The sequence below is a fragment of the Prionailurus viverrinus genome, chromosome B1 (assembly GCF_022837055.1).
Source record: "Prionailurus viverrinus isolate Anna chromosome B1, UM_Priviv_1.0, whole genome shotgun sequence".
Classification (NCBI taxonomy): domain Eukaryota; kingdom Metazoa; phylum Chordata; class Mammalia; order Carnivora; family Felidae; genus Prionailurus; species Prionailurus viverrinus.
Window position 1 is genome coordinate 6249493 of NC_062564.1, and position 18873 is coordinate 6268365.

The 18873-nt window shown below is 39.8% G+C and overlaps 1 protein-coding gene across 8 annotated transcripts in view; it reads left to right on the top strand.

Moving 5' to 3' along the window:
• MCPH1 (microcephalin 1) overlaps positions 1–18873 on the top strand; it is a 276612-nt gene that overhangs the window by 57282 nt on the left and 200457 nt on the right. For all 8 annotated transcript variants that reach the window (XM_047855480.1, XM_047855479.1, XM_047855484.1 and 5 more), the window contains one exon: positions 8973–9082. In XM_047855480.1, coding sequence (XP_047711436.1) covers positions 8973–9082 — 110 coding nt within the window. The remainder of the gene's footprint in view (positions 1–8972; positions 9083–18873) is intronic.

Sequence of the window (18873 nt, forward strand, 5' to 3'; positions counted from 1 at the left end):
CACAAGTTACAGAAAGAGTCAGTAAGAAATGTGAGGAGCGGGGTGCCTGGGTGGCGCAGTCGGTTAAGCGTCCGACTTCAGCCAGGTCACGATCTCGCGGTCTGGGAGTTCGAGCCCCGCGTCAGGCTCTGGGCTGATGGCTCGGAGCCTGGAGCCTGTTTCCGATTCTGTGTCTCCCTCTCTCTCTGCCCCTCCCCGGTTCATGCTCTGTCTCTCTCTGTCCCAAAAATAAATAAATAAATGTTGAAAAAAAAAAAAATTAAAAAAAAAAAAAAAGAAACGTAAGGAGAACAGGAACAGAAGGAGAAACTTTTAATTTTTTTTTAAATAATCTCTGAAATCATATTAACCAGTAATTTTTTCGTTTTAGACTTTTATTCTCTAATTTTATGAACAATTTTGTAAACAAGTATATGCTCGCAGTAACAGAAGTTGCTTCGAGTAAGTGTTGCTCTCCTACCCTCAGGTACCTCCTCCTGTGAGTTCCCATGACAGCTCTTAGCTGTGCACCTGTTGTGTCCCAGGCACTTGTCTAGTTTGCTGGAAGATGTCAGAGAAGCAAACAGTGTGTGCCCTGCATAGAGGTCATGTTCTAGTGAGGAAGACGCAGTGGATGAAGGCAAGCATGACGTCAATCAGTGAGCCTGATGATACACAGCACCACAGCAGTGCGGGCAGTTAGATAAGGTGACCTGAGACCTCAGACCAGACATCGCAGAGCCGGTAGTCCTATGACTGCTTGAATTATGTTTCAGCCTGAGGAAACAGCAAGTACAAATGCCCTGGGGTAGAAAGTGCTTGCAGGAACTGCACCGAGGCCAGTGCAGCTGCAGCTCATCGGGCTGAAGGAAGCCTGGGAGGAAATGAGCTAGAAAGATGGCCAGGAGCCAGATCCCCAGGGCTCTAGTACCTGACAAGACTTGGAGTGGTTTTGTTTGGTTTTGAAGTGTGATTGAGAAGCCCCTGGGGGTTTTAAACAGGGGAGTCACCAGATGGGCTTTCTCAGTTGCACGTCACCCTGGATGCTTCGTGAACCAACTGGTTGTGGAGCATCTGCTAGAAGCAGTTGCTGTCACCGGTTCACTGTAATTCCTTCGAGACTCTGTGTGTGTGTGTGAGGGTGCCCAGTGAGGGTGTGAGGGTAGATGTTACAAAGGGATTTTATTGCAAAAATAGGATTATATCATCTCGTTGCCATAAGGTTTGCTTTTTTAAATTTTTTTTTAATTTTTTTTCAATGTTTATTTATTTTTGCGACAGAGAGAGACAGAACATGAACGGGGGAGGGGCAGAGAGAGAGGGACACACAGAATCGGAAACAGGCTCCAGGCTCTGAGCCATCAGCCCAGAGCCCGACGCGGGGCTCGAACTCTCGGACCGCGAGATCGTGACCTGGCTGAAGTCGGACGCTCAACCGACTGCGCCACCCAGGCGCCCCAGGTTTGCTTTTTTAAAATGTCAGATATTTCCATATCAGTATCAATAGAGCAATATATTTACTTCATTCTTTAGTCCATTTCAGGGGTCCACAGATTTTTTCTGTAAGGAATCATAGTAACTATTTCAGGCTTTGTGGACCAGAAAGCAAAATCAAGACATGTGGCTATTTACACAAAGAGAAGAAAAGACATTTTTACAAAATTTTTATTGACAAAACTCAAATATTTTGAGTGCAGTAATACAGGCCTAATGAGAAGAACAGAATTCTGTTTTTGGGGAGAGGAATTACTTTTCTCTTGATTGGGGTTCAGATGGAGCATTCATATCTTCAGAATGGATTGCAAACATTTATTGAGGCAGATGTACAATAAAATTTTATGTTTTCCTTTCGAACACGCCTTTTCAGACAGATAGGTATGGCCAGATACTGATATCAGCCCATAAGCAGATGGTTTTCATCAAGCACATTCATCGTATATAAGGCATTTATGGAAATCTGTGAGATTTTTCACTTGATACGTGCCTTTCAGTGTGTCTTACACAGCAAATTAGTCACTTCCAACGAAGATAGGTGGAAGCTTGTCAGTTGTGCAGTCCAGTGGACGTCAAAATAAATTCCCTTTGTTCTTGCATCGGGGTCTGAAAAACCCGGAAATACGTGCAGCTCGGGTGCAGGAGTTCTGTCCACGTCAAATCTGCATGGGATGGAGATGTCACGTAACGTTTTCACTTCGGACGGAAAGTGTAGAGAGCTGCCTGACGTGACTCACCTATTGAGACGGCTTTCCAGCAGCCGTGCCACCGCTAACCACGGACCTTCCGACCACCTCCCGAAATTGGTTTCAATTGCCAAGTAGCTGCCTGGTCATCTTGAAGTAGCTCACAGTCAGCTCCTACTTGTTTCTCAATGGCAAAGGTGGCTCAGGGGGTTCCAGTGAGGCCACATGGCCATTGGCAAAAGCGGAAGGAAATTCTTTTCGTAGCCACACCTTCACTCTTGTCCACTGGTTCAATGGATAACCTTCTTCTTTGCTGTGCTTGAAAAAAATCTTACCTGTCACTACAGACACGTGCCATATCCCAGCAGTTTTGTCACGTACAACTATTGGATTCTTTTTCATAGGTAATACAAGTGTCGGAAGCTGGTGAAAGTTGGCACTCCTCGTCTCAGACACACAGACGTTTATTGAACATTTATTGGCACGTAGGTGGAGAACTGTCCACAAAGCAAACTGTATGCTAAACTCACCGGTCTTGTCCATCAGATGAACCTTCCATATCTTGCCTGCAATACATACGAGCTGCCTACAAAATTCTAGGGTGACGTTTCTGTAACCTCGTCAGCATCAGGCCACCATATGTACTTTGACCCTGCGGTTTGTCATACGGCCATTTAGGGGACCAAGTCTTGGATATTATCACCCCCAGGAACACAAGCTGTGGCTTTTGCTTGATTATTACACCCTATTCATGCATGGGTGGGGGGACCCCCTATAATATATTAGCCAGTCCAGTTTTCTTGAATCTATGGATTCAACCAGAGAAAGGTTTATGCTGATTGACAAACTGATGACCCCACTAAGTATAACTCATTTCTTTGATCCATTTTGCCAGTTAGCAAAAGGTCTAATAATAATTGGGCAGAAGGATTTCTAGGAGTTGTCTCTTGAGTGTGGTATTTGTTAACCTGTTAGCTGACCACTGGAGTGGGTGTTCTTGGGTGGAGGTAAATTAGCACACATACGTCATATCGTACAGTCCCTGCTGAAGTAGATATTTTAAATTGCACTACAGCCTTCATAATACAGCACTGTTCTGTCTTAGTGCATTAATCCCAGAGATGGAGATAACAAATGGTGTCTGTGCTGACTTCAGTTGGTTCGGGGCCATTGCCCTTGGTTGCTCTTGGTTGGGAAGGAATTCCAAGGCTTCATCCTGACTTTGAAGGAAGAAGTGGCATAATGAATAGTAGTGTCTGCTTAGACAATGATTAATATGGTTCAGTATGGGGTTTAGAGGCAGAAATGCTATGTGATTTGTAAAAGGTGCATTTTTGTGTATTTCTTGATAATTCATAATCCTAAGGTAGAGAAGTGTTTTTTTATTTCAGGTATGTTTTGCAACCAAATGAGAAAGTTTGATAATCTTACTGACGTATTTTACATTTCATTGAATCAGTAGGAGATATACTATTTTTTTTAAGTTGAATTAAAAATATTTCACATATACCTAATAAGAACTCAGTCCTTCAAATCATAGGCATTTAGATATTCAATATTTCACATATTCTGAGCATTCAAGAGAAATTATGAATTACTATTGTATCAAATACATAGGTATACATAAACATGTATTTCTTGAATATTTTTTAAAATTTTATTTATTTTGAGAGAGACAGGGAGGGAGAGAGGGAGGGAGGGACAGAGAGAGAGAGAGAGAGAGAGAGAGAGAATATGAGAATCTTGAGCAGGCTCCACACTGCCAGTGTGGAGCCCAACGCAGGGCTCAAACCCCATGAACTGCGAGATCATGACCTAAGCGAAACCAAGAGTTGGGCACTTAACCAACTGAGCCACCCAGGTGCCCCTTAAATATTTTAAATTGAAGAGTAATGACTGCACCTTTTGACAATTCAAGTAATACACATGTTTTGAGAAGACTGTTTCTCTCAACCCTCTCTCCCAGACCTGCCAGTACACTCACTGGAGGTAAGCAACCCAACCACTCAGTGTGGGTTAGTCAGCCTTAACAGAAAGGCTGGCCGTAAGGAAGGGGTTACAACCTATTGATTGTTTGATTTGTTCATCTATTCATTTATTCCTTATTATGACTACTCTTCACCTACTGTGACCCAGATACTGGGATAAATACAAAGGGAAGTAAGGTTGCTGTAAAGTTCTATCCCTTTCCCTTAAGGAATTAAGACAAGTAGGGAAGATACAGTCAAGATAATCTATATGCAAGTATCAGGGAATTAAAAAGATGGAGAAATTACTCCCTGTGGGAAAGGTTATATGGTATTAACATTAGTTTACATATTAAAATAAATTTTAATGGGGGTGCCTGGGTGGCTCAGTCGGTTGAGCGTCCGACTTTGGCTCAGGTCATGATCTCGCAGGTTGTGAGTTCGACCCCCGCGTCAGGCTCTGTGCTGACAGCTGGGAGCCTGGAGCCTGCTTCGGATTCTGTGTCTCCCTCTCTCTCTGCCCCTCCCCCACTCGCATTCTGTCTCTGTCTCTCTCAAAAATAAATAAACATTAAAAAAAATTTTTAATAAATTTTAATGATCTTCATAGTGATTATGAAGGAAAAGATTCCACATCTTTTGATGATCATGATTAGATTTGTTTTTGTATTTGTAAAGTGAACTTGATTTTTTATTGGACGAAAAAAATATATATATTCTTTTGTTAGCTGAGGTTTTTTTTGTGTCGAACACATCAATATTTTGCATGTGTCCCAAACCCCAGAAGTCTATATGGAAAGGATTTTTCCTAGGTGTCTTTGAAGGCTCTTTCCACAGTCTTAAGACTTTGCATTCCAGGTTGTTCTTAAATGACTCATAATATTAAGATTTTAGAGACTCAGAAGAAATTCCCTGGGAGGATATTGTTCAGATTTAGGGGTGTGGTTGTACCTGTCCAATATATGGATTCTTGAATCAGAATCAGAAAAGGCTTCAGAAGCCTTTTCATCTTTGATGTAGTTGATTTTGCAGAGTGTTTTGTGTCAATCAATACTGAGTGCTTAGATGTACTACTCGTACTAGTGTTAATTAGTCTTGTGTCTTGGAAGTAGGAAAGTAAAGTTCGCAGGAGGTTAGGTGTTGGAAGTAAGGGTGTATCTCTTATTATGCCTCCGCCCTGCACACAACAACCACACGGACCAGGTTTCTTCTAAGGAGTTTAATGGTTGTCTCAACATCCATTTTCTCGTCTCTTTCCTTTTCCTAGCACTTAGGTTATATACATTTGTCCTTATGCTGCCTTGGCCTGGTTCTGCCTCCAAAGTGATTTATTTTCACTTAGTATCAAAACCACCTCTTAACCCGGATAGGTGCAGCAGAGGTAGTGACTTAACTCATTCACACTGAGAAGTGAATGAGTTCACTTTCCAACCTTCCTTGGTGTGTTTGTATTTTGATGATACTGTTAACCCAAACAAATTCCCGTTTTTTAATGTTTATTTATTCTATTTTATTTTTTTGAGAGAGAAAGAGAGAACATGCGCCGGAAAGAGTCAGACAAGAGAATCCCAAGCAGGCTCCATGCTGTCAGCACAGAACCCGATGTAGGACTCAAACTCACCAACCGTGAGATCGTGATCTGAGCCAAAACCAAGAGTCAGATGCTTAATCCACTGAGCCACCCAGGCGCCCTGACCCAAACAAATTTCTAATTGTTGAAATCCCGGGCAGTGTAACTTAACAGTAAAAGTTCTGGTCTTTTCTCTCTGTATTTGATCACTTTTTGAAAACTAAGTGAATCACTTGTGTCATGAAGTTGAGATGACAGTGAGGAGAGAGACAGGAGTCTAGGATTTACAACCTTCATACGTAGATGGCTGATAAAACGTTTGTCACACAGGGCCCAGGGTTGTGTTAATTGAAATTTCTCGGAGACGTTGAAGATAGAGGTCTGTTAGGCAGTTGGGTGTATCAAGCCTCCTGGCAAGAGGCATGGAGTTGGGACCGTTGAGTAGTGGATGACTGTGGGGCGTGCTCAGACCACCCTTGGGAGAGAGAGGAGAGCTGATGACCTTGAGAAACCAGCTTTGGAGCAAATGGCGGGAGCCATGGGGGAGGGGGTCGCGGTGGGTGGGCGGGCAGGAGAGCAGGAAGTTGGGAAGGAAACATGCTGCTGGGCTGTGGAAAGGAATAACAACCCGCCTCTCTCTTCTACCAGCTTTTACAATTACTTTGCACTTTCAGCTGCTTGTGGTTTTTCAGAAACATCCTTAAAGACAACATAGTAGCAACTTGCCATAGCTGAGCTTGTGAAAATGTTCTTTTACATAATCACACAAGAACTCAGGCCTGTTCCCAACTCAGGATGATTTGACTTAATAATCTTCTGACTTTGCTACTGTGTGAAAGCAACACACATTCAGTAGAAACCGTACTTAGAGTTTTGAATTTGCATTGTTCCTGGGGCTGTCGATATGCAGTGTACCGCTAGGATATGCGGTAGGAAACTCTTTGCACACTCTGTTGTGACGCTGGGCGCTGCACAGTGAGCCATAGCCCCCAGGCAGCCACATAATCATGATGGTCAATGGCCATCATACTGACAGCCACCCCCTCATACCGCCATTCTCTCTGTCATTTCCAGTACAGTATTCGTTAAATTACACGAAGGAGTCAACACATCACTTGCTGTGTGTTAGATACTATTGTCCAGCTGTACGTAGCCTCTTGCTGAGTGTTCTGAGCCTGGTTAGGCTAATCATAGCCTAAGCTATGATGTTCTGTAGACTGCGTGTTAAGTGCATTTCGACTTCCAGTTTTTTCAACTTGCAATACATTTATCAGGACGTAACCCCATCTTAAGGGGAGGAAGATCTGAACTCGTATCGTTTTGTTGTTACATGATGTATGAAAATGAAAATGTGTCATTAGCAGTATCAGCCTTAAGTTTTAAAAGTCCGTGATCCATTTTTTTAGATCTTTGTTTACAAAACGCTTCACAGTCTGTTTCTTGGCTAGCACTGAGGCATGTGGCTGTAACACAATCTTTTTGACATAGATACTCTAGCAAGCAGCATACTTACTCGTGGTGCAACAACAGGGGTGCATTGGCTTCCAAATTATATCTGTAGTCCTCTGCTTTTCTTATTTTCATATACTCTTGCTCTGAGTAAACTTCCGATTTGAATGGTGGATAACAAATAATATTCTATTCTAGTTACTCATAATCTTAGATCTTAAAAAACATTGTATCCATGTCCTGCCGTAGGCATTAGAAGTTCTCAAAAAGTGGTGGTTGAGTGTCTCAGAAAGTAATGCGTAAATAGATAGATACCCTTACCTTCAAAATGAGTGAAAGAAACTTAGCATGGCTGGATCTTAGAGCAGACTGTAAACTGCACAATACATGGCCCGCTAATTCATCTCAAGTAAGGTCTGTCTGTAGCCTGCCGGGAAAGAAGTGGAATACACCTCAAATACCGAAGATCTTCCAGGAGATTAGTGGGGTCCGCATGTGATTGGTTTCAGTCTCCAAAAGGGATTTAGTATTAGGGTTTAGTACAAAGTGGATCAGAACCTGACCTTAAAACATTTTTAGGGTTCAAGTTGCAAATAACAGTAATTAGTTTGAATTCAAGACCGTATTTAACCATTGTTGTGCATGTGTTTTCACTCAGCTAGAATCCCATTTTTGAAAGACGATTAAAACTTTCAAATCGGACCCTCCAAAGTCAACCGCATCTGTTTTATTAGAGCCTTTTATTTTATTTGAAATATTTGCAAAGCAGTCATTCTCACATTATATGATTTTTGCCTCTTATGGCATGTAGATTATTTTTGCCTTATATTCACTTTCAGTATTGACATTGGTCTGTTGGGTTGTAAGCTTCCTAAGAGAAGGATCAGTGTGCCTCTCCAGTGGGCAACCCCTGATGATTAGGCATTGTTGATAAGAGCATCAATGACTGATGAGTTGGATGATGGTGATGGTGGGTTGTGTGGGATGGCTTACCATCACTTGGCTGTGGCTGGGACATAAGTGTTCCCTAAGCTGCTTTTCGCCTTTTATACGTGTTATCCTGTTGAGACCATAGAAGTGGTAGCTAGTATTCTTTAGTCTTCCTTCCAAATATCAACGAAGTCACATAGTAGGCGAACTATTTTGGGAGGAAAGAGAGGAGAGGAGCACCTTATAAAGTTGTAGCAATTGCAAGTAATCATTTCACACTTCATTGTGCATTGTGTAGGATTTCTACACTGTTTAGCATCTAATGAAATCAGTTTCACTTGATAAATATCTTTTTGGTCTATGTGTCTTCATGGCAAGATGCTGGTCTAAGGTGGACATTTGTAGGGTATAGAATCATCTGTCACTTGCAGATGGAAACCTAAAGCTTTGTACTGTACTATAGACTGTTTTCTAGGGTAAATCTGACCCCAGAGCTGAGAATACTTATTTCCTCTAATAGAGAACTACTTTCTTTGGGTTTGTAAAAGTTTACAAGTTGGGAGTTTGAATAGTGCATAAGGTGTGGGCCTACATGTTCTCGCATCACCTGCTGGATGGATGGGATACCGTAGGACTGGTACATTGTCACCTGACAGGCAGAGTTATTCCTGACCTTTGAGTTAAGTGAATTCCACTGGGGAGATTGTAGTGGAATAAACTGAGAATTCTAAATAGACCTTCAAAGAGCAAGACGTATGCAGTGTTTATTTAAGAGAATAGTACTTTGGTGTTACCAGTGTGCATAAATTAATTTTTAAATTTTTATTTTGGTTAAGTTGCATTAGTATTCAGTCCATGTGAAGTTCTAACTAATCTTCAAATCCTCTTGGGTTCCAGGTGTTAAAAACGGACCAGCAAGGCCTGATGTGTTAGATGGCTCATTGGAGGGCTGTCAGGATCTCGCCAGACCTCATGAGAAATCAAAGAAAATAGGGAGAGGCCAAAAGGTTGGTGTGTGAAAATATTATTTTAAACTTTCCAATGCTACTACATCATAATGTTCTACTCTGGGTTAATGTCACGTAAACTAGTCTGTCCAGCTTGTGCTTTATTTAAACCGTTAATTATACAGATGGATGCTGGAAAACTCTGGCAGTAAAACTGAGAGCATTGGTTACATTCACAAAAGAGAGCTAATGTTGTCGAAGAAGCTTTGCCACCACTTTGCCAATGCATTTCTTGCTTGTGAAAATGCCAACAGCTTCTCTCAGGCTGAGGGTGTGGGGTGTGCCAACAATTGATGTCTTATGATGTGAATCAACATTCACGAGGCAGGAGGGGAAGAATCCAAAACATAATTCATTTGTGAGCTAATCAGGGTTTGATTGGAAGCCATCAGAGTGAAAGGTTCTCGTTCTTTTGTGCTTCAGCTGTAGAACCCAGCTTCTGCTCTGTGTACAGCTTTCTCATCACGCTGTTTGCTGGGATGAATGATGTAAGGAGGGTTTAAAATGTCTCGATTCTTCAGCATCTGCTCTTTTGGCTTAAATTTAAAACTAGTCAGTCATTATCTTATGCCGCACGTATAGTGAAACCTGATTTCCACACGATAGGAAAACTGCCCTGATAAACAAGTAACGAATTGAAAAGAAGCAGCGATAGCCCATAGGGTGCACGGAGGCATCCCAATACTGAGGCCAAACACGAGGGGCGAATTCGGCCCAAGGAATAGAAACAGTGATGTTTTCCTTATATTGGTAGTGGTTAAAGAAGTTTCAAACTACACAGGTTCCATGGAAGTCTGGTATAAGTGGTAGAAACTTTGATTTCTTTACCGATGCTTTCTGGTTTGTGTCAGGAAAAAAAAAAGAAATGGACTCCCCAAACAGAAAGGAACCACATGACAGGTAGAGAGAGCAATAGACTTGTAGGGAGAGAAGTTGTCGAGGTCGTCTCGCATGCATGTGAGTAGTGGATGTGACACCACACATCTGGCTCCCTGAGCTCTGGCTGTAGCCACTGTCCCTGCACCTGTTACAACATTTTGTACCTGCCCCAACGCGTTGCCTCCCGTGACTGTGCCTTCGTAGGGAGCTGGTGACCCTGTGGCTGCATTTATGTTTGTTTCCCTGCGTCTTTGTCTCCTTCCTAATTGTGGCAGGGCCATTAACCTTTTCCTTTTGGGGAAAAGCACCTTTTGACGTTTATTCAGCTGATATTTATTGACGCATGCACTAGTATTTATGCTCTGTTCCTTCGGAAGTGTTCCATGGCAATCTCTGTATGCCCCTACGTTAGACCACCACACTTTATGATACTGGTTACCGACATTTTACTCTTCCATGGATATCTTGTTAGAGAAAGATAACCCATCTTTACTTGGTACCTACTCATCTCTCTCTCTTTTTTTTTTTTTAAATGTTTTTTATTTATTTTTGAGACAGGGAGAGACAGAGCATGAGCAGGGGAGGGGCAGAGAGAGACGGAGACACAGAATCCGAAGCAGACTCCAGGCTCTGAGCTGTCAGCACAGAGCCTGACACGGGGCTTGAACTCGCAAACTGCGAGATCATGACCTGAGTCGAAGTCGGACGCTCAACCGACTGAGCCACCCAGGCGCCCCCTACTCATCTCTTACTTGGTATTAGGCCTGCATTAAAACAAAACAAAACAAAAACAACAACAACATAAAAGTGCCCAGTGAATGTTGGTTACCTGTTACCATAATAATACTTCACCCTGTCTGATCCCAGGTTTCACTTCCTTATTTGCCCACTATGGAAGTTAATATTTCAGACATCTGACCTTGCCTGGCTCCTACCTGCTGATCACCTTACCTCACCAACGGGGGCTTTTGGAGAACGTGGGGTTGAGACATGCATGCTGGGTGGGAGCCTTGTCCCTTTGGTTCTCACAAAGCCTCTCGCTTTAAACCGCACCTGTGTGACTTCCCTCCCAGCGTTATTTTGTGTGAGGGATAAGTGCCACACAAGTGGCGAATGTCAGGTGGTGTCACTGTCATGGGTGTTAATAAAACAAGTAAGTGGTCACAAGGGGAAACAAAATACAGAATGATATATGCATTCCTTCAACTGACAGGCTCAGGAGCAAAATAGTTTAGTACGTTTACTTACGCTACTCGTTCATGCTTGTTCCAACTTTTGTTTTGAAAATCTTTATTTTGGGGGCGCCTGGGTGGCTCAGTCGGTTAAGCGTCTGATTTCAACTCAGGTCATGATCTCACAGTCTGTGAGTTCAAGCCCCGCGTCGGGCTCTGTGCTGACAGCTCAGAGCCTGGAGCCTGCTTCGGATTCTGTGTCTCCGTCTCTCTCTGCCCCTCCCCTGCTCATGCTCTGTCTCTCTCTGTCTCAAAAATAAACGTTAAAAAAGAAAATCTTTATTTTTTACATAATTTTTAAAAAATTTATATTTAAAAAAATTATATTTTGGTCTTTTTTTTATTGAAGAAAAGTTGGCACACAATGTTGATTTCCCTGAAGCATTAGTTCCAGGTGTACCGCATGGTGATTTGACACGTCTACACCTTATGCTGTGCTCGCCTGGCTACCGCCAGTCACCACACAACACTACTAGCTACCGTTGCTTCTATTCCCTGAACTACACCATTCGACCCCGTGTCCTACTCCTTTCATAACGGGAAGCCTGTATCTCCCACTCTCCTTCACCCATTTTGCCTGTCTCCCACCTTCTCCCCTTTGGCAGCCACCTGTTTGTTCTCTGTATTTATGGGTCTGTTTCTGCTTTTGTTTGTTTAGTTCATTTTGATTTTTAGATTCCACATATAATTGAAATCATATGGTATTTGTCTTTGACTTACTTCGTTTAACATCATACACTTTAGGTTGAACCATGTTGTTGCAAATGGCAAGATGCCATTATTTTTTATGCTCGAGTAATATACCATTTGTGTGTGTGTGTGTGTGTGTGTGTATACACACAGACCATGCCTTCTTTATACATTCATTTATCAATGACATTTGGATTGCTTTCGTAATTTGGCTATTGTAAATCATGTGACAATAAACCTAGGGGTGCATAAATCTTTTCAAGTTAGTGTTTCTGGGTTTTTTCTTTGGGGGGGTAAATACTAGATCATATGGTATTTCTATTTTTTAGTTTTTCGAGGAACCTCCATACTGTTTTCCATGGTGGTTGCACTAGTTTGCACCCACTGTTCGAGAGGATTCCTTTTTTTCTCACATGTTTGCCAACACTTGTTGTTTCTTCTCTTTTTGATTCTAGCCATCTGGCAGGTGTGAGGTGATATCTCCTTGTGGTTTTGATTTGCATTTCCCTGATGCCGAGAGATGTTGAGCATCTTTTCATGCATCTGTTGGCCATCTGTATGTCTTCTTTGGAGAAATGTCTGTTCGGGTCCTCTTCTGTTTTTAAATTGGATTATCATTATTGTTTTTTGATGTTGAGTTGTGTAAGTTATTTATATGTTTGGATATTAATCCCTTACCAGATATATCATTTGGAAATATCTTCTCCCATTCAGTAGGTTGCCTTTTCACTTTGTCGATCAATGCCTTTGCTACATAAAAGCTTTTTATTTGGGTGCAGTCTCATTAGATTATTTTTGCTTTTGTTTCCCTTGCCTTAGGAGACATATCTAAAAAAATGTTGCCATGGCCAGTATCAGAGAAATTACTGCCTATGTTTTCTTCTAGGAGTTTTATCATTTCAGGTCTCACGTTTAGGTCTTTAATCCATTTTGAGTTTATTTTTGTGTATGTGTGTTAGAAGGCAGTCCAGTTTCATTTTTTTGCATGTAACTATCCAGTTTTCCCAGCACCATTTATTGAAAATACTGCTTTTACCTCACTGTATATTCTTTCCTCTTTTGTTGTAGATTAATTGACCTTATAAGTGTGGGTGTATATCTAGGCCCCTTATCCTTTCCTTTGGATTTATGTGTCTATTTTTGTACTAGTACCATACTGTTTTTATTATTATAGTTTAGTAGTATACCTTGATATTTGGGATTGTGATAGCTCCAACTTTGTTCTTTCTCAAGATTGCTTTGTTTATTTGGGGGCTTTTTTGATTCTATACAAAATTTGGGATTATTTGTTCTACTTCTGTGAAAAATGCTATTGGTATTTTGATAGAAATTTCATTGTATCTATATTGCTTTGGGTACTGTGGACATTTTAACAATATTAATTCTATCCATGAGCATGGTATATTTTTCCATTTGCTTATGTTTTCAATTTCTTTTTTTTTTTTTTTTAATTTTTTAATGTTTATTTTTGAGAGAAAAAAGAGCACAAGCAGGGGAGGGGTAGAGAGAGACAGAAACACAGAATCTCTGAGCTGTCAGCACAGAGCCCAATGTGGAGCTTAACTCATGAGCTGTGAGATCATAACCTGAGCAGAAGTCAGATGCCCAACCGACTGAGCCACCCAGGTGCCCCGTCTTCAATTTCTTTCATCAGTGTTTTATAGATTTTGGAGTATAGGTCTTTCACCTCCTTGGCTAAGTTTATTCCTAGGCATTTTATTCTTTTTGGTGCAGTTATAAATGGGATTGTTTTCTTCATTTCTCTTTCTGATACTTTTTAATTAGTATATAGAAATGAAACTGAGTTTTGTGTATTAGTTTTGTATCCTGCAACTTTACTGAATTCATTTATTACATCTAAAATTTTTTGGTGGAGTCTTTAGGGTTGCCTGTGTATTGTATAATGTCATCTATAAATAGCAACAATTGTACTTTTTTCTTACTACTTAGGATGACTTTTATTTCTTTTTCTTGTCTGATTGCTGTGTCACGGACTTCCAGTACTATGTTGAATGAAAGTAATGAGAGAGGACTTCTTTGTCTTGTTTCTGATCTTAGATAAAAAGCTCTCAGTTTTTCACCATTGAGTATGATGTTAGCTGTGGATTTGTCCTATATGGCCTTTATTATGTTGAGGTATGTTTCCTCTAAACCCATTTTGTTGAGAGTTTTTATCATGAATGGATGTTCATTTTGTCAAATGCTTTTACTACATCTATCGAGATGATCGTATGGTTTTTATTCTTTTTGTTGTTTTTAATGTGGTTTATCATCATATTGATTGGTTTGCAAATATGAAACCATCCTTACATCCCCAGAATAAATCCCACTCGATCATGGGGAATAATCCTTTTAATGTATTATTGAATTTGGTTTGCTAATATTTTGTTGAGAATTTTTGCATCTGTGTTCATCAGGGATACTGCCCCATAGTTTCCTTTTTCTGTAGTATCTTTGCATTTGGTATGAGAGTAATTCAGGCTTCATAGAATGTATTTGGAAGCTTTCATTCCTCTTTTATTTTTTAGAGTAGTTTGAGGAGAATAGGTATTAACTGTTCTTTAAAGCTTTGGTAGAATTTACCTGTGAATCTATCCAGTGCTTGACTTTAGTTTATTGGGAGTTTTTTGATTATTAGTTTAATTTCATTACTAGTAATTGATCTCTTTAGATTTTCTTCTAGATTCAGTTTTGGAAGGTTGTATGTTCCTAGAAATTTACCCATTTCTTCTATATTGTCCAGTTTATTGGTATTATTTCTCATAGTAGTCTCCTATAATCCTTTCTGTTTCTGTGGTGTGGTCGTTACTTCTCTTGCATATGTGACTTTTTTTATTTGGGTCCTCTCTCTTTTTTACTTGGTGAGTCTTGCTAAAGTTTTATCAATTTTGTTTAGTTTTTCAAAGAACCAGCTTTTGTTTTTATTAATCGTTTCTATTTTTTAGTTTTCTATTTTATTTATTTCTGCTCAGATCTTTATTATTTCCTTCCTTGCACTAACTTTTAGCTGTGTTTGATTATTTTCTAGTTCCTTTAGCTATAAGTTTTGATTCTTTATTTGACATTTTTCTTATTTCTTAAGATGGGCCTGTGTCACTATATATTTCTCTCTTAGAACTCCTTTTGCTTCATTCCAAAGATTTTGGACCATTGTGTTTTCATTTTCATATGTCTCCATTTATTTTTTGATTTCCTCTTCAATTTTTTGTTTGACCCATTGGTTGTTTAGTAGCATGTATGTGTTTTTTTCCAGTTTTTTTTTCTTGTAATTGATTTTTAGTTTTATACTAATGTAGTCAGAAAAGATGCATGGTATGATTTTGGTCGTCTTAAATTTATTGATATTTTTTTGTGACCTAACGTGATCTTTCTTGGAGAATGGGCCATGTGCACTTAAAAAGAATGTGTATTCTATTGTTTCTGGATAGAATACTCTGTATATATCTTTTAAGATCATCTGGTCTAATGTGTTTTCTTATTGATTTTCTGCCTAGATGATCTATCCATTGATATAAGTGGGGTGTTAAAGTCCCTATTATTATATTACTGTCTATTTCTCCCTTTAAGTCTGTTTTATGTATTTATGTGCTCCTATATTGGGTGTGTAGATATTTACACTTGCTATTTCTTGTTGGGTTGTTCCCTTTATCATTATGTAATGCCCTTCTTTGTCTCTTGTTACAGTCTTTGTTTTAAAGTTTAGTTTGTCTGATATAAGTATTGGTACCCTGGCTTTTTTTTTGGTCCATTTCCATTTGCATGGGATGTCTTTTTCCATCCTTTCAGTTTCTGTCTATATATGTCTTTAGGTCTCAAGTGAATCTCTTGTAGGGAGACTATAGGTGGGTCTTATTTTTTTAATCCATTCTGTCACTCTATGTTTTTTGATTGGAGCATTTAGACCATTTACACTTAATTATTGATACTTATATACTACTTGCCATTTTGTTCATTGTTTTCTAGTTGTTTTTGTAGATTTTCTCTATTCCCTTCTTCTCTTTCTCTCTTTCCTTGTGATTGATGACTTTCTTTAGTGTTATGCTTTACTGTCTTAATTTTTTGTTTTTCTATTATAGGTTTTGGTTTTATGGTTACCAAGAAGTTCATATATAACATTCTAAGTATATAGCAGTCTGTATTAAGTTAATGATCACTTAAGTTTGACCACTTTCTAAAAGAACTTTATTTTTGTTACTCTTCTCCATGTTTCATGTATATGTTATCATATTTTATATCTTTTTATTTGTGAGTCTCCTGAACTAATTTTCTAGATCATTGATTTTACTACTTAGGTCTTTTAACCTTCATGCTAGCTTTATAAGTGATTACCTTTACTGTATGTTCGCTTTTACTCATGAAATGTCTTCCTTTCCTGATTTTCTTCTAATTGTGGCCTTTCCTTTTCCATTTAAAGAAATCCTTTTAACACTTCCTGTAAGGCCAGTTTGGTGGTGGTGAGCTCCTTTAACTTTTAATTGTCTGGGAATCTCTGTATCTCTTCTTCAATTCTGAATGTTAACCTTGCTGGGTAGAGTATTCTTCATTGTAGAGTTTTCCTTTGAGTGCTTCAAATGTATCATGCCATTCCTTCTGGCCTGCAAATTTTCTGCTGAAAAATTAGTTGATAGCTTTATGGGGTTTCCCTTGTATGTTACTAGCTTCTTCTCTCTTGCTGGTTTTAAAATGATCTCTTTATCTTTAATCTTTGGCATTTTTATTGTCATGGTGTGGACTTCCTTGGATTCATCTTCACAGGACCAACTCTGTGATTCCTGAACTTTGATAACTGTTTTCTTCCCCAGGTTAGGGAAGTTTTCACTTATTTCTTCAAGTAATTTTTTTTTTCCCTTTTCTCTCTCTTGTCTGGGATCCCTATCTTGCAAAAGTGTTTGATTGAAGTTGTCCAGGAGATTCTTGAACCTGTCCTCATCTTTTACTTATTATTTCCTTTTTGGTGTTGAACTTGGAAGTTTTCCATTACCCTGTCTTCCTGATCACTGATGTGTTCTTCTGCATCCTCTATAATCTACCATTGATTCTCTCTACTGTACTGTTTATTTTGGTTATTGTATTCTTCAGCTCTGATTTGCTCTGTTTGTTGTTTGCTGTCTCCTTGTTGAAGTTCCTGATACGTTCATCCACTCTTCTCTCTAGTATGGTGAGCATTTTTATGACCATTACTTCCAACTCTTTATCAGGTAGATTGGTTATCTCTATTTCATTTAGTTCTTTTTCTGAGTTTTTTCTTGTTCTTTTGTTTAGAGCCTATTCCTCTGTCTCCCCATTTCACATGACTTTCTGTGTGTTTGTTTCTCTGAATTAGGTGGGAGAGGTGCTTCTAAACTTGAAAGATCTAGTGTATGGTCATCCCTGTGTAGGCCATACGTGCCTGGTGACTTTGGCTGGCTGGCTTGAGCTGTGGCTGGCATGGACTGGGGGTCTTGGGGCACTCTGTGCTTGGGGATGGCCGGAGCTAAAGTGGGTGTGGTCCAGGACTGTCCCAGGTATGTCTGCACACAGAAAACCCTTCTAGGACAGCTGAAGCTGAAGTGGGTGCATGCCATGATGTACCAGGGTGCTCAGCACAGGCAGCACCCTAGTAGGGTGGCCAGGACTGAGGCAGGTGTGGGCTGGGGTGGCCCAGATTTTTCTGTGCCAAGAGTGCCCTAGCACATCATCTAGAGCTAGAGTAAGGGCCTGGAGTGTTCTGGGTGCTTTATGCCCATATCACTTTGGTGAGATGGCTGGAGCTATAGTGAGTGCTGACTAGGGATGTCTCAGTGTGTGCTGCCCTGGGGCCACCCAGGTGGGACGGCTTGGCCCTGGTGTGGGTTAGCGGCCTGGGGGCCATTGAGGTGGTAGGCTGGCTAGGGTGCCAGACCCTGCTCCCATCTGTGCTGTCAAGGTGGAGAGGGGATAGAACTTTTCGAGTTTTCTGCCAAAATTATTAATCTTGTCTTTTATTTTTTTAAGCACTATAGACATATTTATTTTGAAGTCTCTACCAGATAACTCCATTTTCTGGCTACATTTAGTTTCTTTGTTTTCTGTTGTTTTTCTTTGTTTTCAGTCTTGTGTTCTTCTAATGTGCCTGGCTACTTTTGGTTGATCTTCTTATAAAGAATTGAGATTATTTGAAGTTGAACTTCTAACTATGAGGCCAACTACCTGCCAGGGGAAAATGGCCTTCAGATGCTGGTTCAACTCTGAAGATGTCTCTTTCTATAATTCACTGTTGTACCAGGTCAGCTGTGTTTTCAAATAGCAGATATTTGCCTGTTTGCTTGTATTTTGTCAGATTTACTGATTATTCACAGTGGGCAGATTGTTCTGAACTGCTCACTCTACCATTCCTGAAAATGAGTGAATTTTAACAGCCATTAAACACCACCACCACCACCACAACAACAAACCTGTTGTAAGTAGAAACAGGATAAATCCTACTCTGAGAAAAGAGCACTGAGAGACTAAATGAACAGAAAGGATTTTTAAGATGAACATTCAAGTCAGTGCTTGCAAAAGACACACGAAAACACCTCTTAAATAATGAAAACAAAAATAATTCAATAAAGAATTATAGAACCTCAGAACAATAAATTTCATTGGAAGTTTTTGGTTTAGTACCCATTTTTAGTGGGAGAAGTCACTTTTTAAATCAGTGGGAAACTATCTTTTATAGATTTATTACTTTAAATATATGTTTATAAATTTGTTAAACCTTTTTTTATTTTGAGAATCCAGTTAAGCAATCTCATTACCTCTCTAGTCTTACAATATGTAGGTTATTGACAAGGAGACGTATTTCTCCATCTGAAAAGATGGGAGAAATGTAACATGCTAAGACCAATCTTAATCTGTTTTCTCTGTTTCTTGTTTAGCATTGTCAAACATAGATTCTGAAGAAGCTAAATGTAAGATGAATGCTAGTACTGTGGTAAACATATATGACATTCTTTTCTTCAAAGTTTTTTTGTTTATTCTGACTACTAG